Source organism: Neomonachus schauinslandi, chromosome 4 (assembly GCF_002201575.2).
Source record: "Neomonachus schauinslandi chromosome 4, ASM220157v2, whole genome shotgun sequence".
Classification (NCBI taxonomy): domain Eukaryota; kingdom Metazoa; phylum Chordata; class Mammalia; order Carnivora; family Phocidae; genus Neomonachus; species Neomonachus schauinslandi.
Window position 1 is genome coordinate 48,964,042 of NC_058406.1, and position 15,628 is coordinate 48,979,669.

At 40.8% G+C, this 15,628-nt stretch overlaps 1 protein-coding gene across 3 annotated transcripts in view; it reads left to right on the forward strand.

Annotated features, from left to right (window-relative positions):
* NFIA (nuclear factor I A) overlaps nucleotides 1-15,628 on the forward strand; it is a 359,380-nt gene that overhangs the window by 321,228 nt on the left and 22,524 nt on the right. The window contains exon 11 of one of the 3 annotated variants that reach the window (XM_021679991.2): nucleotides 6,424-6,515. The exons of the other annotated variants lie outside the window; for them this stretch is intronic. Within the exon in view, the coding sequence (XP_021535666.1) occupies nucleotides 6,424-6,515 (92 nt within the window). The remainder of the gene's footprint in view (nucleotides 1-6,423; nucleotides 6,516-15,628) is intronic. 3 annotated transcript variants of the gene reach the window in all.

The window sequence follows — 15,628 nt, forward strand, 5'->3', positions numbered from 1 at the left end:
TTGTTCTGACCCCCTTCTCTCTGTGTGCACACATGAATGGTCTTACACTTTCCTTTCTGCATATTTTACCCCAAATCATGATGTAGCTAGAGCCCCTACCTCCCTGTGAGGATCCTTAATACAAACAGAAATACCAGCAGAGCAAAACCATCTGGCTAAATTGCCTCTTCTCAAGATTTTTGTGAACTACTGGCACATTAGCCATGTCATGCAAATTGCTACCATACATGTTAAGTAATGCTAATATATTAAAGTTAGAATTCATTAGCTTTTCAGGAAGAAAGCTTATGGATATGTTGTTCTGTAATAATTTACTAGCAATAAGTAGGTTTTAATTTCATGCCCTGAGGGTTGTGTCTTTTTTTGTTGGTAACTTGTTTGTAGAGACAAAAGATTTACAGAGATAATAGAATGAGGTAACTGCACAGATGTGATCAAAATAATGGAAATTCATTGTGGTTATCTTCTAGATTCCAAACATCTGGATGACAACTACAATATCCATTCAGTCATGTGGGAATTTCTAAATCTCTGAATACTGGATCATGTGTAAAGAAAGGCTGTCTGTTTCCTTGGCTATATAATGATATTAATAACGCTAACCCAGGCCCCGTAAACTTGTCCATACCGATAGATTTCTCTAAAGGAAAAACACTCCAATATCCTCCAGCATTTCTTTGTGACCTTGCAAGAAAATAGTGCTGTTCAAGTTCCTAAATGAGTTCAACAACTGTAATGGGTTTCATTTAGAAATTAGCCAATCTATTTCCTGATAGTTTCCGCCTTTTTTTTTTTTAGAAATGAAAGTTTTATCACGGGGCTTTTTTTTTAATAACGCGATAGTGCAGTTAAGATTTTAGAAACTATTTCAGTTAGGTATTTAATCATCTCACTATTTCAAGTTTGCAACTGAATGCTTTCTCATGCACTTTTCCTTCACTGTCAGGTGTCACTGATGAACATTTAATAAAATTGCAATTTGAATACACAGGGATCTGTTCAAGTCTGCATTCCAGAACTTGTTTGGATTACCTCTGTCCAATAACTAACACATTCCTGGGCAGGTGGTAGAATCACAGTAAGTTTATTTTGAATGAGATTGAATTTTTGACTAAGTATTTTTTAGAAGGGAAATCCCCACATGTGAGTACGCCTGGGTTTCTGAAAACGAGGGAACCTGTGACGTGCATATTGATATTTAAGATATGAAGGGAGTGGTTGAGAATGTGAGTGAGGACGTCTAGTTGTCTTAGTGGTGTCTGGCATGGAAATGTGATATCTTTATTTTATAAATTATTCCTTCTTAAAAGAAAAATAATTTCAATAGACTTTTCCCCCTTCGTTTTCAAACATTCAGGTCTCTGATTCTTAACATTTTACTTTCCCGTGCTGTATGACAAAACATAATTTGCGGTGTCCTGTCTTTTCTCCCTTCCCTCCGTGATTGATGCCTCCGCGCCTTTGCTCGTGCTGCTTCCTTTGCGGCCCCCCATCCATCCGACCTGCCGGCCGGCGCATCTTTTACAGCACTGTCGCAAAAGCCATCCTGTCCTCATTTCCTCTGCGCAGCTTTTCCTGTTCTCCTGCCAGGCGTCCCTTTTCTGTCCTTTAACATCTCACAGATTCTTATTTATGTCACCTTTAAGCACCCATATTTTCATTTTCTACACACATCTCTCGCCATTAGATGGTAGCATTTCTAGGATGGCGGTATGTCTTGCTCACCTTTGAATCTCCCGTCATGCTCGGCACAAAGCAAGGCTTCCTGAGAGACGGACGGACAGAAGGAGAGAGAATGAATATGAATCTATTAAATATATTGAAATACCTCTCTTTGATGCACTCTAGAGGTTAGACCTGGTAGAGTTCAAGGGAATGAAGAAGGGGATGTCAGTCTTTTCCTGTAGTTGGAGTCTGACGAAACAGAACACAGGTCTCGCTTCAAACTTCGTGTCAGTGTGTAGGTCGGGCAGCGCGGGTTCAGGGCACTTCATTGCTTCCTGTGTGTGGCAATAAATGCAGAACCTCAAAGTTCACCAGGCCTCTCACATTTTCTTTTCTGCCAAGGTGCCTCACTGTGTCACTGACCCCTAGCCAGGGCAGAGGAGCTGGCCATCGCTCTCCTCAGGCGGTTCAGCTGCAGTGGGAACCGGCCTCGCAGCCTCCCTGCGGGCTCTTGGAGTCCCCGAGGGGCATCATCCAACACTCACACTCACTCCCCACAAAAACATCTGTCTAAATGTTCTCCCTTTCCTTCCCTTCAGTGATTACATATATTTTAGTGGTTGCTGCATTTGAACTAGACCTTGAATCTGCCTACTTTTAATTTTCTAGTTTGTCAGATTTGGGTGATTTTAATGATATGGTTTTCAACTTAAAGAAACTTCAACTGACAATGGTACACATACGTAATATCTTAATATCTTTTTCTTCAGTTATATCCTTTTCCTAAAACAAGGAACGCTCCAAGCACTCTGTTCAAAACTGTGTGACCACCTTGTTAACACAATGGTCAGATTTGATTTTATAGGTGAAGGTTATTACAGACTCAAAATGGATTTATGGGGAAATATCATGATCCCTTTATCCAGACACATTTCTTATTCCTTCTTATTGAGAAAAAGAAACAAAACAAAACATGACACCTTGGGGACTACAGAAGTGGAAATTCTGTTTGGCTTGCAGGAGGTCAGTTACATGCATTTCTGAAGACAAAAAAAAAAAAGTCTGAGTTCTCCCGGGGAACCCTACATGCACAGTGGTGAAGAGCAGATTTAATGGGTGATCTCTGCCACTGTCCCTGTCCACTCCCTCATGCTCCCCCCAGAGTCCCCACTAGAGATAGAGTCCAGTGTCCTCAGAGGCCCTGTAAAAGTCTTGCTTATAAAGCAAGAACTGTTCTTGAGCCATCCTCCCAACTGATCATACTGGGGCAGGACTTACACGGCCTAAGTGAAGGATTTTATAATTAGCAATGCATATGGTAAGTAAGTAACACAGAAGAATGGGATTTTCTGGATACAGGATCAAATTCTGATCTGGGATTTTCATACTTATCACTGTAGCTAAGGCCAAACTAAGACTGTAGGATAATGGGAAGAAATACAAGTAAGAAGAGGAAAAATATGATCAGATTAGTACAAATAAAATGGTGGAAGCTTTTAATAGGAATGTTCATCTATAACATTAGGAAAATAGTCGACGATGATATTGGTCATGTAGGTAAGATGGCTGCTAAAAAAAAACAAAAAAGAAAGAAAGAAAAAGCTTCTTCAGAAGCAGCCGAATAATAAATAATTTGATTTCTAATAGTCATGTTTGCCATGAGGACTTTTACAATGAGATTACATAAGCAAATTGATTTCCCTGTTGACTTTATCAGAAAATCATCAAATGCCACAGGAAAAGCTTCAGGAAATCATGAAATCCAGAAAATAATTTTCTGGGAAGATTATTATAGGCATTTTTTTTGAGGATTCTGGAGGGGAGATTAAGGGGCATTTGATTATTGCTACTGTAAATAATGCCAGAATTATAATTAAGAAAGATATGAATGTGATATAATAGCATAGTAAATACAGTTGTATATAATTAATTACCACATTGCCCCCTTTACTTGATTTTATATTCATGTTGAAAGCTCTTAACTGTGCATGTATAATTGATTCGCTATGGCCTATGTGGTTGTTTTAATAAAAAGTTGCAATTGAGGTTTTTGTTCAACAGTGTAACTCCCTTATTCCACTTTTTCTTTGGGAAAATCAAATTTTACTGTCACATCATTTCTGGAACTACATCCTGTTATAGGTGAACACTCTGCCTATTTTAACTACCATATGGAAGATGAGTCAGACTTTCTTTCTTCCTTCCCTTGTTTTCCCTGTGTCCTTGAATTTTCCCAGAAGTTACATTTCTATAGACTTAATTTCCCCGGGCACCATTTCTTCCATTTCATGACTTGGGTACTCAGAGATTCCCAGGTTTTTGTAGTTTCAATATCCTTTTTTTGTTTTTTCTTTCTCTCTCTCCTTTTTTTTTAAATGCTAACATACTCTCTCACTGTTGCTCTCGTTTTAAAAACCAGACTAAACTTTGAAGCAGTTTTAGGAGCCTATGAAAGCATGGAGGGCCTCCTGGGATATTTTGAAATCAAGAAGGCGAAGTTTGTCTCATGCCTGAGGAAGGCAAAATATCCAGTTGTTAGCCACATAGCAGTTTTGAGTGACTAAAGTATTTGTATGCTACACCTTTCAAATGGCAAAATTTAGGTCTGGCAAACAATAGAGAACAGAATGTAATACAGACCTTTTCAGGTTTAGTAAACTTGCTGTGGTCAATGGAGAACTGTCTTCACAGAGAAAGAAAAGCAGAAAAATGCCATGATTCCTCGGCTCACTTAGCATGCTTGTTTCTGATGTCACCAGGATGGTAAAAACATCATAGGAAATCCTGCTATATGTCTGTGATGACCAGTGCAGCCCAAGCACACAGTTCCACTAGGACTCACATTTCAGCATCTGTCATCAGTCACTTAGTCTTAGTACCTTAGCATACTCTTCATGCCTTTTTTTTGTTCCTTCTCGACCTACCTACCTATTCACGTGTGAAAGAACACTTTTCCCCCCTGCCAACCACTGAGAGGTTTGACAGGTTATTTCATCTACTAGCTTCCTCCTTATCTCTTCCACATCCTCTTTGTGCCCTAGGAGCAGGTAAATTCACTACCGGGTAATTAGAGTCCATCATTTTCAATACGTAACTTTCTATGGAGACTCCTTAAACCATATGAAAGCAAAGCAATAGGCTGAATAGAGCAATTAATAAAGAGTATTTTACTGAACTTCTAAAAACTTACATTTCTCCCATACCAGTAAGTGAGACGTACAGAATGGCTTTATGCAGGGGTATTTCTCAAATCTGTTCAATTTAGTCTAACATAGAATGGGCTGGGGAGGAAATCAGTAGATTCACGTAGCTAGACAGTACATCACATCATACATTTTTTATATAAACATGTATATATACATGGTTTTATATAAAACTATTCCCAGATCCTTCTAAAACAAACACTACAACAAAACCTTCTTATTAATAGACATCAGAGGATCCTCATGTTCATCCTCTGTTCCGTGCTGGTTTAACACAGCCACACCATGTGACCATCACAGATCTGTGTGGGTGACTTAGCTCTTACCAAAGATGACCAACAGGACTTGGGCCAGATTGGGAGAAATTTTATCTCTAGATGTGCTCAACAAAGGAAACAAGAAGTCTGAGCAGTTTTCTATAAAACAGAAAATCAAAGAAAAGCAGATGATGCCAAAAAGGAAAAAAGAAATCTGGCAAAGGAATTTGGTATTATTCCCTCAGTTATCTGTGTTTTTAAAAGTTGCAAATCCTTTTCATCTTTTAGATGGCGTGTGTCTAGGGTTAACTCAAAAAATTTGGGCCTTTTACAAGTATTGTTAAGAAATTTGAAAGTAAGCAAGAGTCTATCTAAAAGTTCTGGTAAAAAGAAAGAATGTGAATAAATATTGGGAGTTTGTGGTAAAGAAGTGAATTGCAGGACACCAAAAGACCAAATGCACATTTGGGTTTATAAGCCGATAAAACAGCAAAGCCACTGAGTTTTTTTCCTAGAATGAAGCTCTTAAATATAAATATAAAAACCAAAAATATAAAAACCAACAACAAAACTTTCATGAACTGTGAAAGGATAGTAAACTGAAGTGTGGTTTTAGTGTGATATCTTGGTTTACACGGGTTCTTGATAGTTTGTGCCTTAACAGAAAGGTTCTAGGATGGGAAGACTACAGATGTTAATATTTTAAGCACATCTTGTGCTTCATAGAGATTCTAGAAACTCTCCCGAAGCCTATAAAGACAGCTGGTTCTCAGTGGTTTTCCACCTCCTTTCTGGAGAAGCCGTTAATTCCTTTTCTAAAGACTTCTCTTCGATATTTAGCTACAGAGGCACAGGACTATCTCATGATTTTTGGGAGTGCCATAGTGTGAAAAGCAAGGTTGTAAATGGAACTGCTCTCCTCTCCTTCCTACCTAATCTCTTTCTCCCTGTGCTCTAAGGACTAGGATATCTCTTTCTGGCCCCAGAGCTCATGTTTAACTCCGAAAGTATACTTTGCAAATGTCCTGCATGTTCTAATTTGTATGATGGAAGGAGAAAAGAACTCATCTGAGCACCAGTTTCACATCGTTTTATTCCAACAGTCTTTAGAACCCAACACCCCTTCCCTTTTATGACTGTCTAAAATGCCCTCGCTAGCCAGATCCCTTTGCTAGCTCCAGTGTTTGCACATTTCCTTGTTAATCAGCTGTGTAGGCTCGGAGACTGTGTGTTTTGGTGTTGTTTGTGTGTGCAATCTCGTGCTGCTTCCTGAACGCATGTGTCCCTTCCCTTCACAGCCTACTCGACACCCAGCACCTCCCCCGCAAACCGATTCGTCAGTGTTGGACCACGGGATCCAAGCTTTGTAAATATCCCTCAACAGACACAGGTGGGCCGCTCTCATCTTTTCTGTATGTGGTGCAGCTTGTTTTATTCATCAGGTGCATTGTAACTTGTCTTTTGGCACAACAGGCTGCATTTCCCAGCCCCTGTTCGGTCCCCTTTCCTCCCAACCCCAACCTTCCCGGCCCTTCAGCCACATTTCCCTGTGTCCTCAGAAATCGTGGAAAACGCTGTCTGCGATTTTTGTGTCTCGTGTTGAGGGGGTAGTGGAGGAAGGCTTCTGTGCCAGAACTCCTTTCGCTATGGCAAGAAAGGCTTCCCAGAGCTAGATAGTGTGTTTCCTCATCTAGGAATTCGTGTCTCTCCACTTGCAAGCGGACAGAAGTCTGCCCCTGCCTGGAAAAGTCAGCTCTGGCCACCCGTGAAATCAGAGTGCATCTGGGGATGGGGAGCCAGCCACTCTTCTGTTTTCGTTATAGGGTCGCCAGGAACCTGAAAGAAAAGAAAAGAAAGGGTTCATGAGTCCTATTAAGTTGCCGGTGATGGTGCAGAAATAGGTGGTGTTTGTTACTGGCTATGCTGGTCACTAGGGAGCAAGGTGAGGTGGGGCGGGAGGGGCTATGTGTGAATATAATGTCATGTGTTGAGGTAGGTGATTGAGAAAAGATGATACTAGGACATCTAGAGCTTGTTTTTCGGTTGATAGGTGTGTTTTGTGCTAGTATAGGTCAAAGAGAAGAAATCTCTTTTATTTTTTTTTCCAGAAAACATTTTTTTATTTTGCAAAACTGAGGCTCTGTACCCATAAGCAATAACCTTCTATGTCCCCTTCCTCTTTTAAAAGTTTTGAAATGGCCTGCTGTTAGACACAGTGAGAGACTCTTGGAGTTCAAAGGTAGTGGGTGCAGACATACTTAAGAAGTTTGTGAAATAGAATTAGATTCAAGTTTTGAAAGGAATGACTCACTGATTTCCTAATTAGAATGTAACCATATACCGTCATAATCGACATAGGGGAGAGTATTTTCTTTGTGAGGTTCTCAGCGTGTGGTTTGAAAAAAATTCTCCGAGCTATTTGGTGCATATGCCCGGGTGTGTATCCTCCAGATGCCGAATTTGTAACTACTCATCTTTGTTTATAAGAACAGGACCAGATGCTTATCAATGGGAGAGATTTGCCCTCCTGGGTCCATTTGCGCACGCTCTCTGTAGAGGATTTTAGTTTATTGCTGTGTCCCCGGTGCAGGTGAGACTGCACTGCCTCTGAAACCTTCCTTGCGGAGGACACGGGGTCATGGAGAGTACAGCCTCAGAGGAGGCAGCTGGGAGGAGAGGGGGAGCAAGAAGGTTAACTCTTGAGTTTCCCACTTCTGCTGTTTCTCCTCAAACTGGCGTGTCCATGGCTTCTGGGATTAACATCTATTTAGGACCTCCCATGAAATCACTCCAGTGTATTGCTTATGTTCCCATACCTCCCAATGCTTAACTGGTGAATTTGGAGTTGAATAATCACCTCAAAGGCATGGACATTTCGTTTTGTACTTTTGGCGCATGTGTTCAAGTTCAGTGGGGAAGGAGAACCGGGGACAGTGGTCTATGTTGAATGATTGCTTTTCTCAAAGCCCCAGTGTGCTCGGGTTACTTCGTGAAGAACCTCAAAAATGTAGTTTGGGAATGTCCTGTTTGTCTTTTGCATCGTATTTTTTTATGTAATCTGTGATTCACAGCACTGAAATGGTACCCCATGTTCCATTCAATTTGTTTCTCCGTAATCAAAACGTGTTATATTCCAAAATGGCTTTGTTTCACAAATGCTTTATTTAACCCAGAAACTGAGTCTTCGTGATGTTGACCACAAAAATTCAATTCTTGAAAATCCAGATTTTCCACGCATCTGGATGAATGATGTCATTTAGACCCAATTTTGGCATCTGGAACTGAATTTTTTTTGTTTCTGTGAAATATTTGGCATCATAGGGACAACAGCTTAAATGTTTCTTATCACAGTTACACCTGCCACATTTGTCTTGAAGAAAACCATCCCCAGTTGTCTTAGGAGAAACTGTGCTAATGGAGTTGTCATTTTTTTTTTCAAAAAAATATATATGTGTATATATCCTGAGGTAAAAGTTATGTACTCAAAATATTTTAATTTAAGGTGTATATATTAACTCTTTTTTGAAAAATGGAACTACCTTCTGGAACCATTTAAAGTGTTAGATACACAGATATAGGTAAAAATGGTCATATACTTTAAAAATAATCTCCTTTTTGAGAAGACATTAGTTCAGAAGAGGGGTTTTTTTTCCTTTACAGGAATTGTCTAAGACTTAATTTGAACATGGCCTGCAGATTAGTAATTTTCTAAGCAAGCTTGCATTTATTTGTTCTATATTGATACTTTTGTTAATAAAGCATGAAATTTGTATTAATTGGGAGGACAACATTTTGCTTTCTACCTTTAGAAGAGTAGAAATTGAAGAGTCACTCAAGCAGATGCTTAAGCTTTACAAATGCGGAAGAGGTAACCTGCACATAAATCCATAAACAAATGCAAAGTAAATTGGTGTCCTTATCTCCAAAATGCCACTTTCCAATGGAAATCTCTTCAAATGCCTAAACATCAACCTATGGGAGACAGATTAGATATGGTCTTTTTTTTTTTTTCTAGCAGATAGAACTTGAACTACTGCATAGACATTTTCTTTTTTAAGATTTTATTTATTTTTTTTTAAAGATTTTATTTATTTATTTATTTGAGAGAGAGAGAAACAGCATGAGAGGGGATAGGGTCAGAGAGAGAAGCAGGCTCCCTGCTGAGCCGGGAGCCCGATGTGGGACTCGATCCCAGGACTCCGGGATCATGACCTGAGCCGAAGGCAGTCGCTTAACCAACTGAGCCACCCAGGTGCCCTATAGATGTAGAAACTGAGACCTAAAGAGATTGTTCATTTTCCCATGGCCATAAGCAGTTGAGATGTGGAGCAAGAATCTGTACCCAGTTTGCCTGACTCCAAGGCCCGCATTCTCTAACCACTGCACTGCATGGTCTCATGAGCTGGTGAGCACCTTTCCCTGCAGGTATTCAAATCCTGACTGATGCTCAGCTCTCAGGAGTATCACTGGCCTACTCTCTGCTTTCAAATCTGAGACTGCATTAAAATTTAATCCTTAGTATACACCCAAGAGAATTGAAAGCAAGGTCTTGAAGAGGTAATTGGTACATCCATGTTCTTAGCAGCATTATTCACAACAACCAAAAGGTGGAAGCCATCCAGGTCTCCATCAACAGCCAAATGGCATAAACAAAATGTGGCATATACATTTTATTGTGTATCTACCCTGTTACTGTGGTATATAGTACCTATTATTTGGCCTTAAAAATGAAGGAAATTCCGCAGTGTGCTACATGGATGAACCATGAAGATATAATGCTAAGTGAAATAGACCAGTCACAAAAGGACAAATACTGTATAAGTCCACTCATGTGAGGTCCCTGGAGCCATCAGATTCATAGAGAGAGAGAAAGGAGAATGGTGGTTGCCAGGGAGGGAGGGTGGATGGCAGAATGGAGAGTCATTGTTTCATGGGTATGGAGCTTCAGTTTTGTGAGATGGAAGGAGCTCTGGAGATGGGTGGTGGTGGTGGTCACAAAACAGTGTGGCTGTATCAAAGACCGCTAAACTGGCCACTTAAAAATGGTTAAGGTGGGACATTTTATGCTATGTGTATTTCACCACAACTTTTAAGATATAATCGTTAGATAAACTCGAATGGTCCCTTCACCTCTTAAGAGCATAAAATTCTGTAAAACAGGACGAGTAGGCAGTTTATCAACAGAATCCACTGTGAGTGTGTGCTCACCTCTCTGAAAATACTATTTCTCATGCCCTTCCCATAGTGGGTAGTCAGCATATATTGCTTGAAGCTAAATGATTCATAAGGAAGTTTAAAAATAATGACTTTCCCTTATTACAGTCATGATACATGTTAATTGTGGAAAATACAGATGGGAAAAATAATAAAAATCACTTGTAGTCCTACTGTTAACATTTCCATATAAATCCATCCAGACTGTTTCTATGCATACAAGTGTATTGCAAAAATGAGATCATATTATATGCACTGTTTGATAAGCTGCTGTTTCTTCCCTTTAACAATATATTATGGCCTTCTTTCCATGTAAATTGGAAAAATTGAATATTGCCTTTTATTGCACCAATTCATCATCTGTAATGATTGGTAGGGAAAGATAACGTGGATAGTTGAAAGCCATTTTTTCTCCCCCTTCCCTTCCAGTCTGTTTTTTTCTCCAGAGAATTCCTCCCTTCACTGAGACAGAATTGCCTTCTTCTTAGCCTTGCCCTGAGCTAGTTTTCTTTCAAAGAGCCTTGCAATTGCTTGGTATATTTCACCCCAGCTTTTGGCTGTGTTTGAGCATTCCTGCCCAGTTATCTGTCCCACTCTTCTGCCTCACTTGTCTGCTACCTCTGCTACTCTCATCATTTGCCTCCTATCCTTCTGCATCCTCCATTTCATAACTCATCATTAAAATAGGGGGTGGCCACCTCCCTGCAGCTTTCAGAACACCCATGTGTTTGAGAAACCATGACCCCTCGGCCCCACCCCGAATCTCTTCCTTTTCAAATTTGTCCCAGGATGGTTGATGTTAAGGTATAGAGAACTCCCTGGGGCATAGAGTATTTACTTCACTTTGGACACTATTAATGTCCCCTGCACGCCCACCGAATGATATAATAGAGGACATGCTGTCATCTCAAATAGCAGAAATCCAATGGCCATTTCAATTGCATCCCATAATTTAATCTGATCCCTGAAAACAAGAGCCATTAAGAGGAGGCATTTATTTAGAGAGAAAAAAGTTAATATTTCATCATCAGGTAATAAATAGAAATACCAATTCCCACACAGAAGGACTGAGCAGAGAACTCATTTTGATTCAGGTTCTAGTTTAATCAGCATGTTCAAATAAAATGCTTAACCTGCAGAACTCCAATGAGAACTAATTCTTTAAAATGAAAAATGAGTGCAAACAATATTAAAAGCAGGCATTTCTTCCCTGCCACCCAAATCTATCACTGTTCTGCATCAACAGAATTGTGGTATCTGAAATGCTATTTAAAACCAAATTACCACTTGGGTTATTGGAAGAATCGCTTGGCATGGCATGGGCCAGATTTTTGACAGAAAGGCACAGGTGCTGTAACCTTTGCTTAATAAATCACTTAGCTGCCCGGCTTGTGAGCAGTGTGACTGCGTTTGCCTCATGAAATTTACACACATATGCACAAACCACACACTTCGTGCTGTGCCGAAAACCAGCTGATCTGGAGGTTATGGGCGTGTCGCCCATTGTCTGCCTTTGGTGGGGATGCACAAGGAACGTGGGGAGGCGGCGAATATGGAGAGCATTTCAATCTGTTATCGTTCTGTGTCATGTTCCTGAAGCTCGGCTTGAGAAACCAAAGCATAGTCACTCTACAAAACTCTTCGTAAGTTCCTTTCTTCGCTTACTCATTGTTTCTTACAATATTCCCAACACCTACAGAATGAGGAGTACCAATTCTCCCCAAGTTGTTCGAAGACTAGTGGAGGACACAGATGTAAAAAATAGTAAGAATAGTAATGACAACAACTTTAATAATGCAGCACGATACCAATTACAATAGGGATTTGCCTAAGAGGCTTTGAGACCACAGAGTTGGGTAAGAGAACTTTCCAAAGAGCGGAAGGGGCAGAAAGGCTAACCCATTTTTCTGTCCATATCTAACTTTGGTCTGATGATATGGTTCTGATTCTCATATAATTTACCTTTTTTCTTGCTAGCTTCAATTTTCACCCATTTATCCACAAGCTGGTAGATAAGGCTTTATTTAGCCCATCCTAAGAGGAGTGACATGTTTGTGGGGTTCTGTCTTCTCTGGACCAAGCAGATAAAATTAGAATCCTTTCCTGCTGCAGTCATGTCAGCTGGTAGCTCCCTCACCCCTCATTGCCAAGAAACTCCCCCTCCTTGTGTAATGTCCTCACCTGGAGCACCAAGCTCACTTGAGATTGCACTCAGATGAGCAGAAGCCTTCCCGCCCCCCCCTCCCCCCACTCTGTGCTGCCTGCCTGGAGGAGGTTAGATATCCACAGAAGTTCAGGGAGCAACTGGAGAGTTGCAAAGGCAACAAACTGAGATTTCCTTAGAGGAGAAAAAAAAAAAAGAGTATCTTCCCCTTCTAGTTAGAATTGGGTTTGAGCATTTCGGTTACAGGCCCACACAATGACAGGTAAAATTTCATCTCCTCCTGACTTTGGAAACAGTAGGAAGTCCTACTGGTCTAATTTACTCTGTCTTAAGCACCCATGTGTGCCTACACTTGCTGCAGTACTCAGAGTCCTCTGAGGTTGGTGCTGTTGTCCCCATTTTACAGATGAGGAAACAAGTTTCAGAAGAATACATCTGCCCCAAGCAAGGGAGGTAGCCAGGATTTGAACCAGTTTGTCTCTCAAATTTCTTTTTCCCAAATGCCATCTGCATGCGTAATTAGTGTTAGTGAAATGTTACTGACCATTTTCTCTTTAAGATGGTCTAGGACTGACTCATCCTCTTACATCAAGGAAATCAGAAGCCTAGAAATTGGGTCCCGTGGGATAGGACTGATGTTGTGCTTGGGACTTCTGAAGACCTGCCGCAGTTTCCTATTAGTTCATGCATCTGTAAAATAAGACTGAGCTCATTCTCTCATCCTGCCTGGGAAAAAGACCTTTACTAATGATGTTAGTCTGCATCTGTGAGAACAGCTAGCCTCTGCCCAGAGACCAGATAGGAGAGCAGCTGAGATTGTGGGCTTCCTTTTCAGATCTTGGGTGGAGCTTTATTCCATCACTTAGAAGCAGTATATGTGTTTCTTTTCTTTTCTTTCTTTCTTTCATTTTTTTTTTTCGTTGTTGTTGTTTATTCTTTTCTTTCTTTCTTGGTAATTCAGTTTTTCTAGTCTGGTTTGTTAATTGTAGCATGGTGATTATATCATCTCTGATGGTTGTTTTAAGTCTTAAATTGTACTGGTGTAAAGAAAATAAATGCTTGGCTCCAACTAAACATTCAACAAACGATAGCTTTTATTGTTTGGTTGATAACTAAACTCTTTAAGTAGTATTTTCTGGATTACAAAGTATTTTCTCACTTGATCTTAAGAGCAACCCATTAGTAGGCAGAACCATTATTGTTGTTATCCCCATTATACAGATTTTAAAACTGAGGTTTAAAGAGAAGAAGTGACTTCCCTGGAACCACATAGCCAGGACACAAAGCCACTTCTGATTGCCAAGCCCAGGCTCTCTTCAATGTGCCCCATTAGGCAAGGTCTTGGATGAATCTTTCAGCACATCCTCACGTGCTGCTATGTGGATATGGCCCGAACCCACCTGCCAAACTCTGGATCTAAAGCAACCATCTAGCAAATTAGGACAACCCCTCCCCTAAAGATGATAACCCCATGGATCCTTCCATTGAGCATCTGCCCTAAAGGTACGTCCAAAGCCTAATTAATTGGGCACATCTATTCCTCTGCACACCATTTCTCCTCTTTAGCTCAATTGTGCCCCAAGGAAGAAGAGACTCCCCAAGAGGAAACTCTGTGTCTGAGGGTGGTAAGGACTGGCAGCAAATGAAAATACCTCCCCCATTAGACCCTGAAGGGAAAGGCAGTGCCTGGTCATTTTTTCTCTTATGTTTTCATCCCCAGTGATAGGTGTTGAGTAGTAAACAACACCTCACCAGGATGAGTTACTCATGCAGTGTGCTTCCCCTCCCTCTGTCCTGCTGTGGGCCAGAGTGAATCCTCCCAGCCTCCCATCTCCCACACCAACCTGTACATTCTCTTCTAGTACACTTGGTAGCGGACTCACTGATAGGTTATGAGACACTTTTTTTTTTTTTTTTTATATTCATGAGAGACAGAGAGAGAGGCAGAGGGAGAAGCAGGCTCCCAAGGAGCAGAGAGCCCGATGCAGGACTCGATCCCAGGACCCCGGGATCATGACCTGAGCCGAAGGCAGACGCTTAACCATCTGAGCCACCCAGGCGCCCCGTTATGAGACACTATTAAGATATACTTTTCAACAAACAGAACCCTCATCTTTCAGTTTTTAATTTAGCAGCTCATTTGAGATGTTCTCAGCTATAGACTTCACTTTTGGGCAAAGTGATAGCATCAATTCTAGGGACTGGTCTCTTTTACCTCCCTCAGTTGTTTGTTTGTTTGTTTAAGTAAAATTTTATTTATTTATTTGAGAGAGAGAGAGCATGAGCAGGGGGAGAGGCAGAGAGAGATGGAGAAGCAGATTCCGCGCTGAGAATGGAGCCTGACGCGGGGCTCGATCCCAGGACCCTGAGATCATGATCTGAGCTGAAGGCAGATGCTTAACCGACTGAGCCACCCAGGTGCCCTCTCCCTCAGTTCTTATATTTCCATAACCCCATTACCTTTAACTTCCATGTTGTAGTTTGGTTTTAGCCTTTTCGTTTGTTTGGTTTTTGCCTTGCTCCAAAAAGATTTGGGGAAGCTTCTTAGTTAAAGCAAATGGATGATTATTAAAAGAATTAAGTGCCTACTTGGGATTTGGCACACAATAGGTGCTCAGTAAATCCTGTCTCCTTCCTCACTTGCCTCTTCTCAGTATTCAAATGAGATCAGTGGCCAGGGACAAGGGGAAGATAAGAGGGAGCTTGCACCTGAAATTTTAGATCTTATGGAAGAAGGCTAATTGCCGTTGGGATTGTGGGAAAATGGAGGCTGGAAATGAAGTGGGAGGAAGGCTTGAAAACAAGGTGAGAATTTGTGTAGAGTTCTAAGAGGAGTGAGGTCAGAGTTTGATGATAGCCTTGCAACGAAGCCAGAAAACCCTAGGATCAATTGCAGGATCGCTGTCAAAACTTCCAGGCCTTAGATGGATCTTGATAATGATGCTTCTTCTGATCAGGGGATGTTCCAGGATACTAAGGGAAATATATTTGGTACTCGTGGCCTGATTTCTTTTGGGGGAACAGGGAAAAAGTCATGAATTAAAGAGTAGGATAGACCTATTTTCACATCCTGGCTGTGCCATTCATCAGAGTGATCTTGGACAATATTATCCTTTAAAATTCAA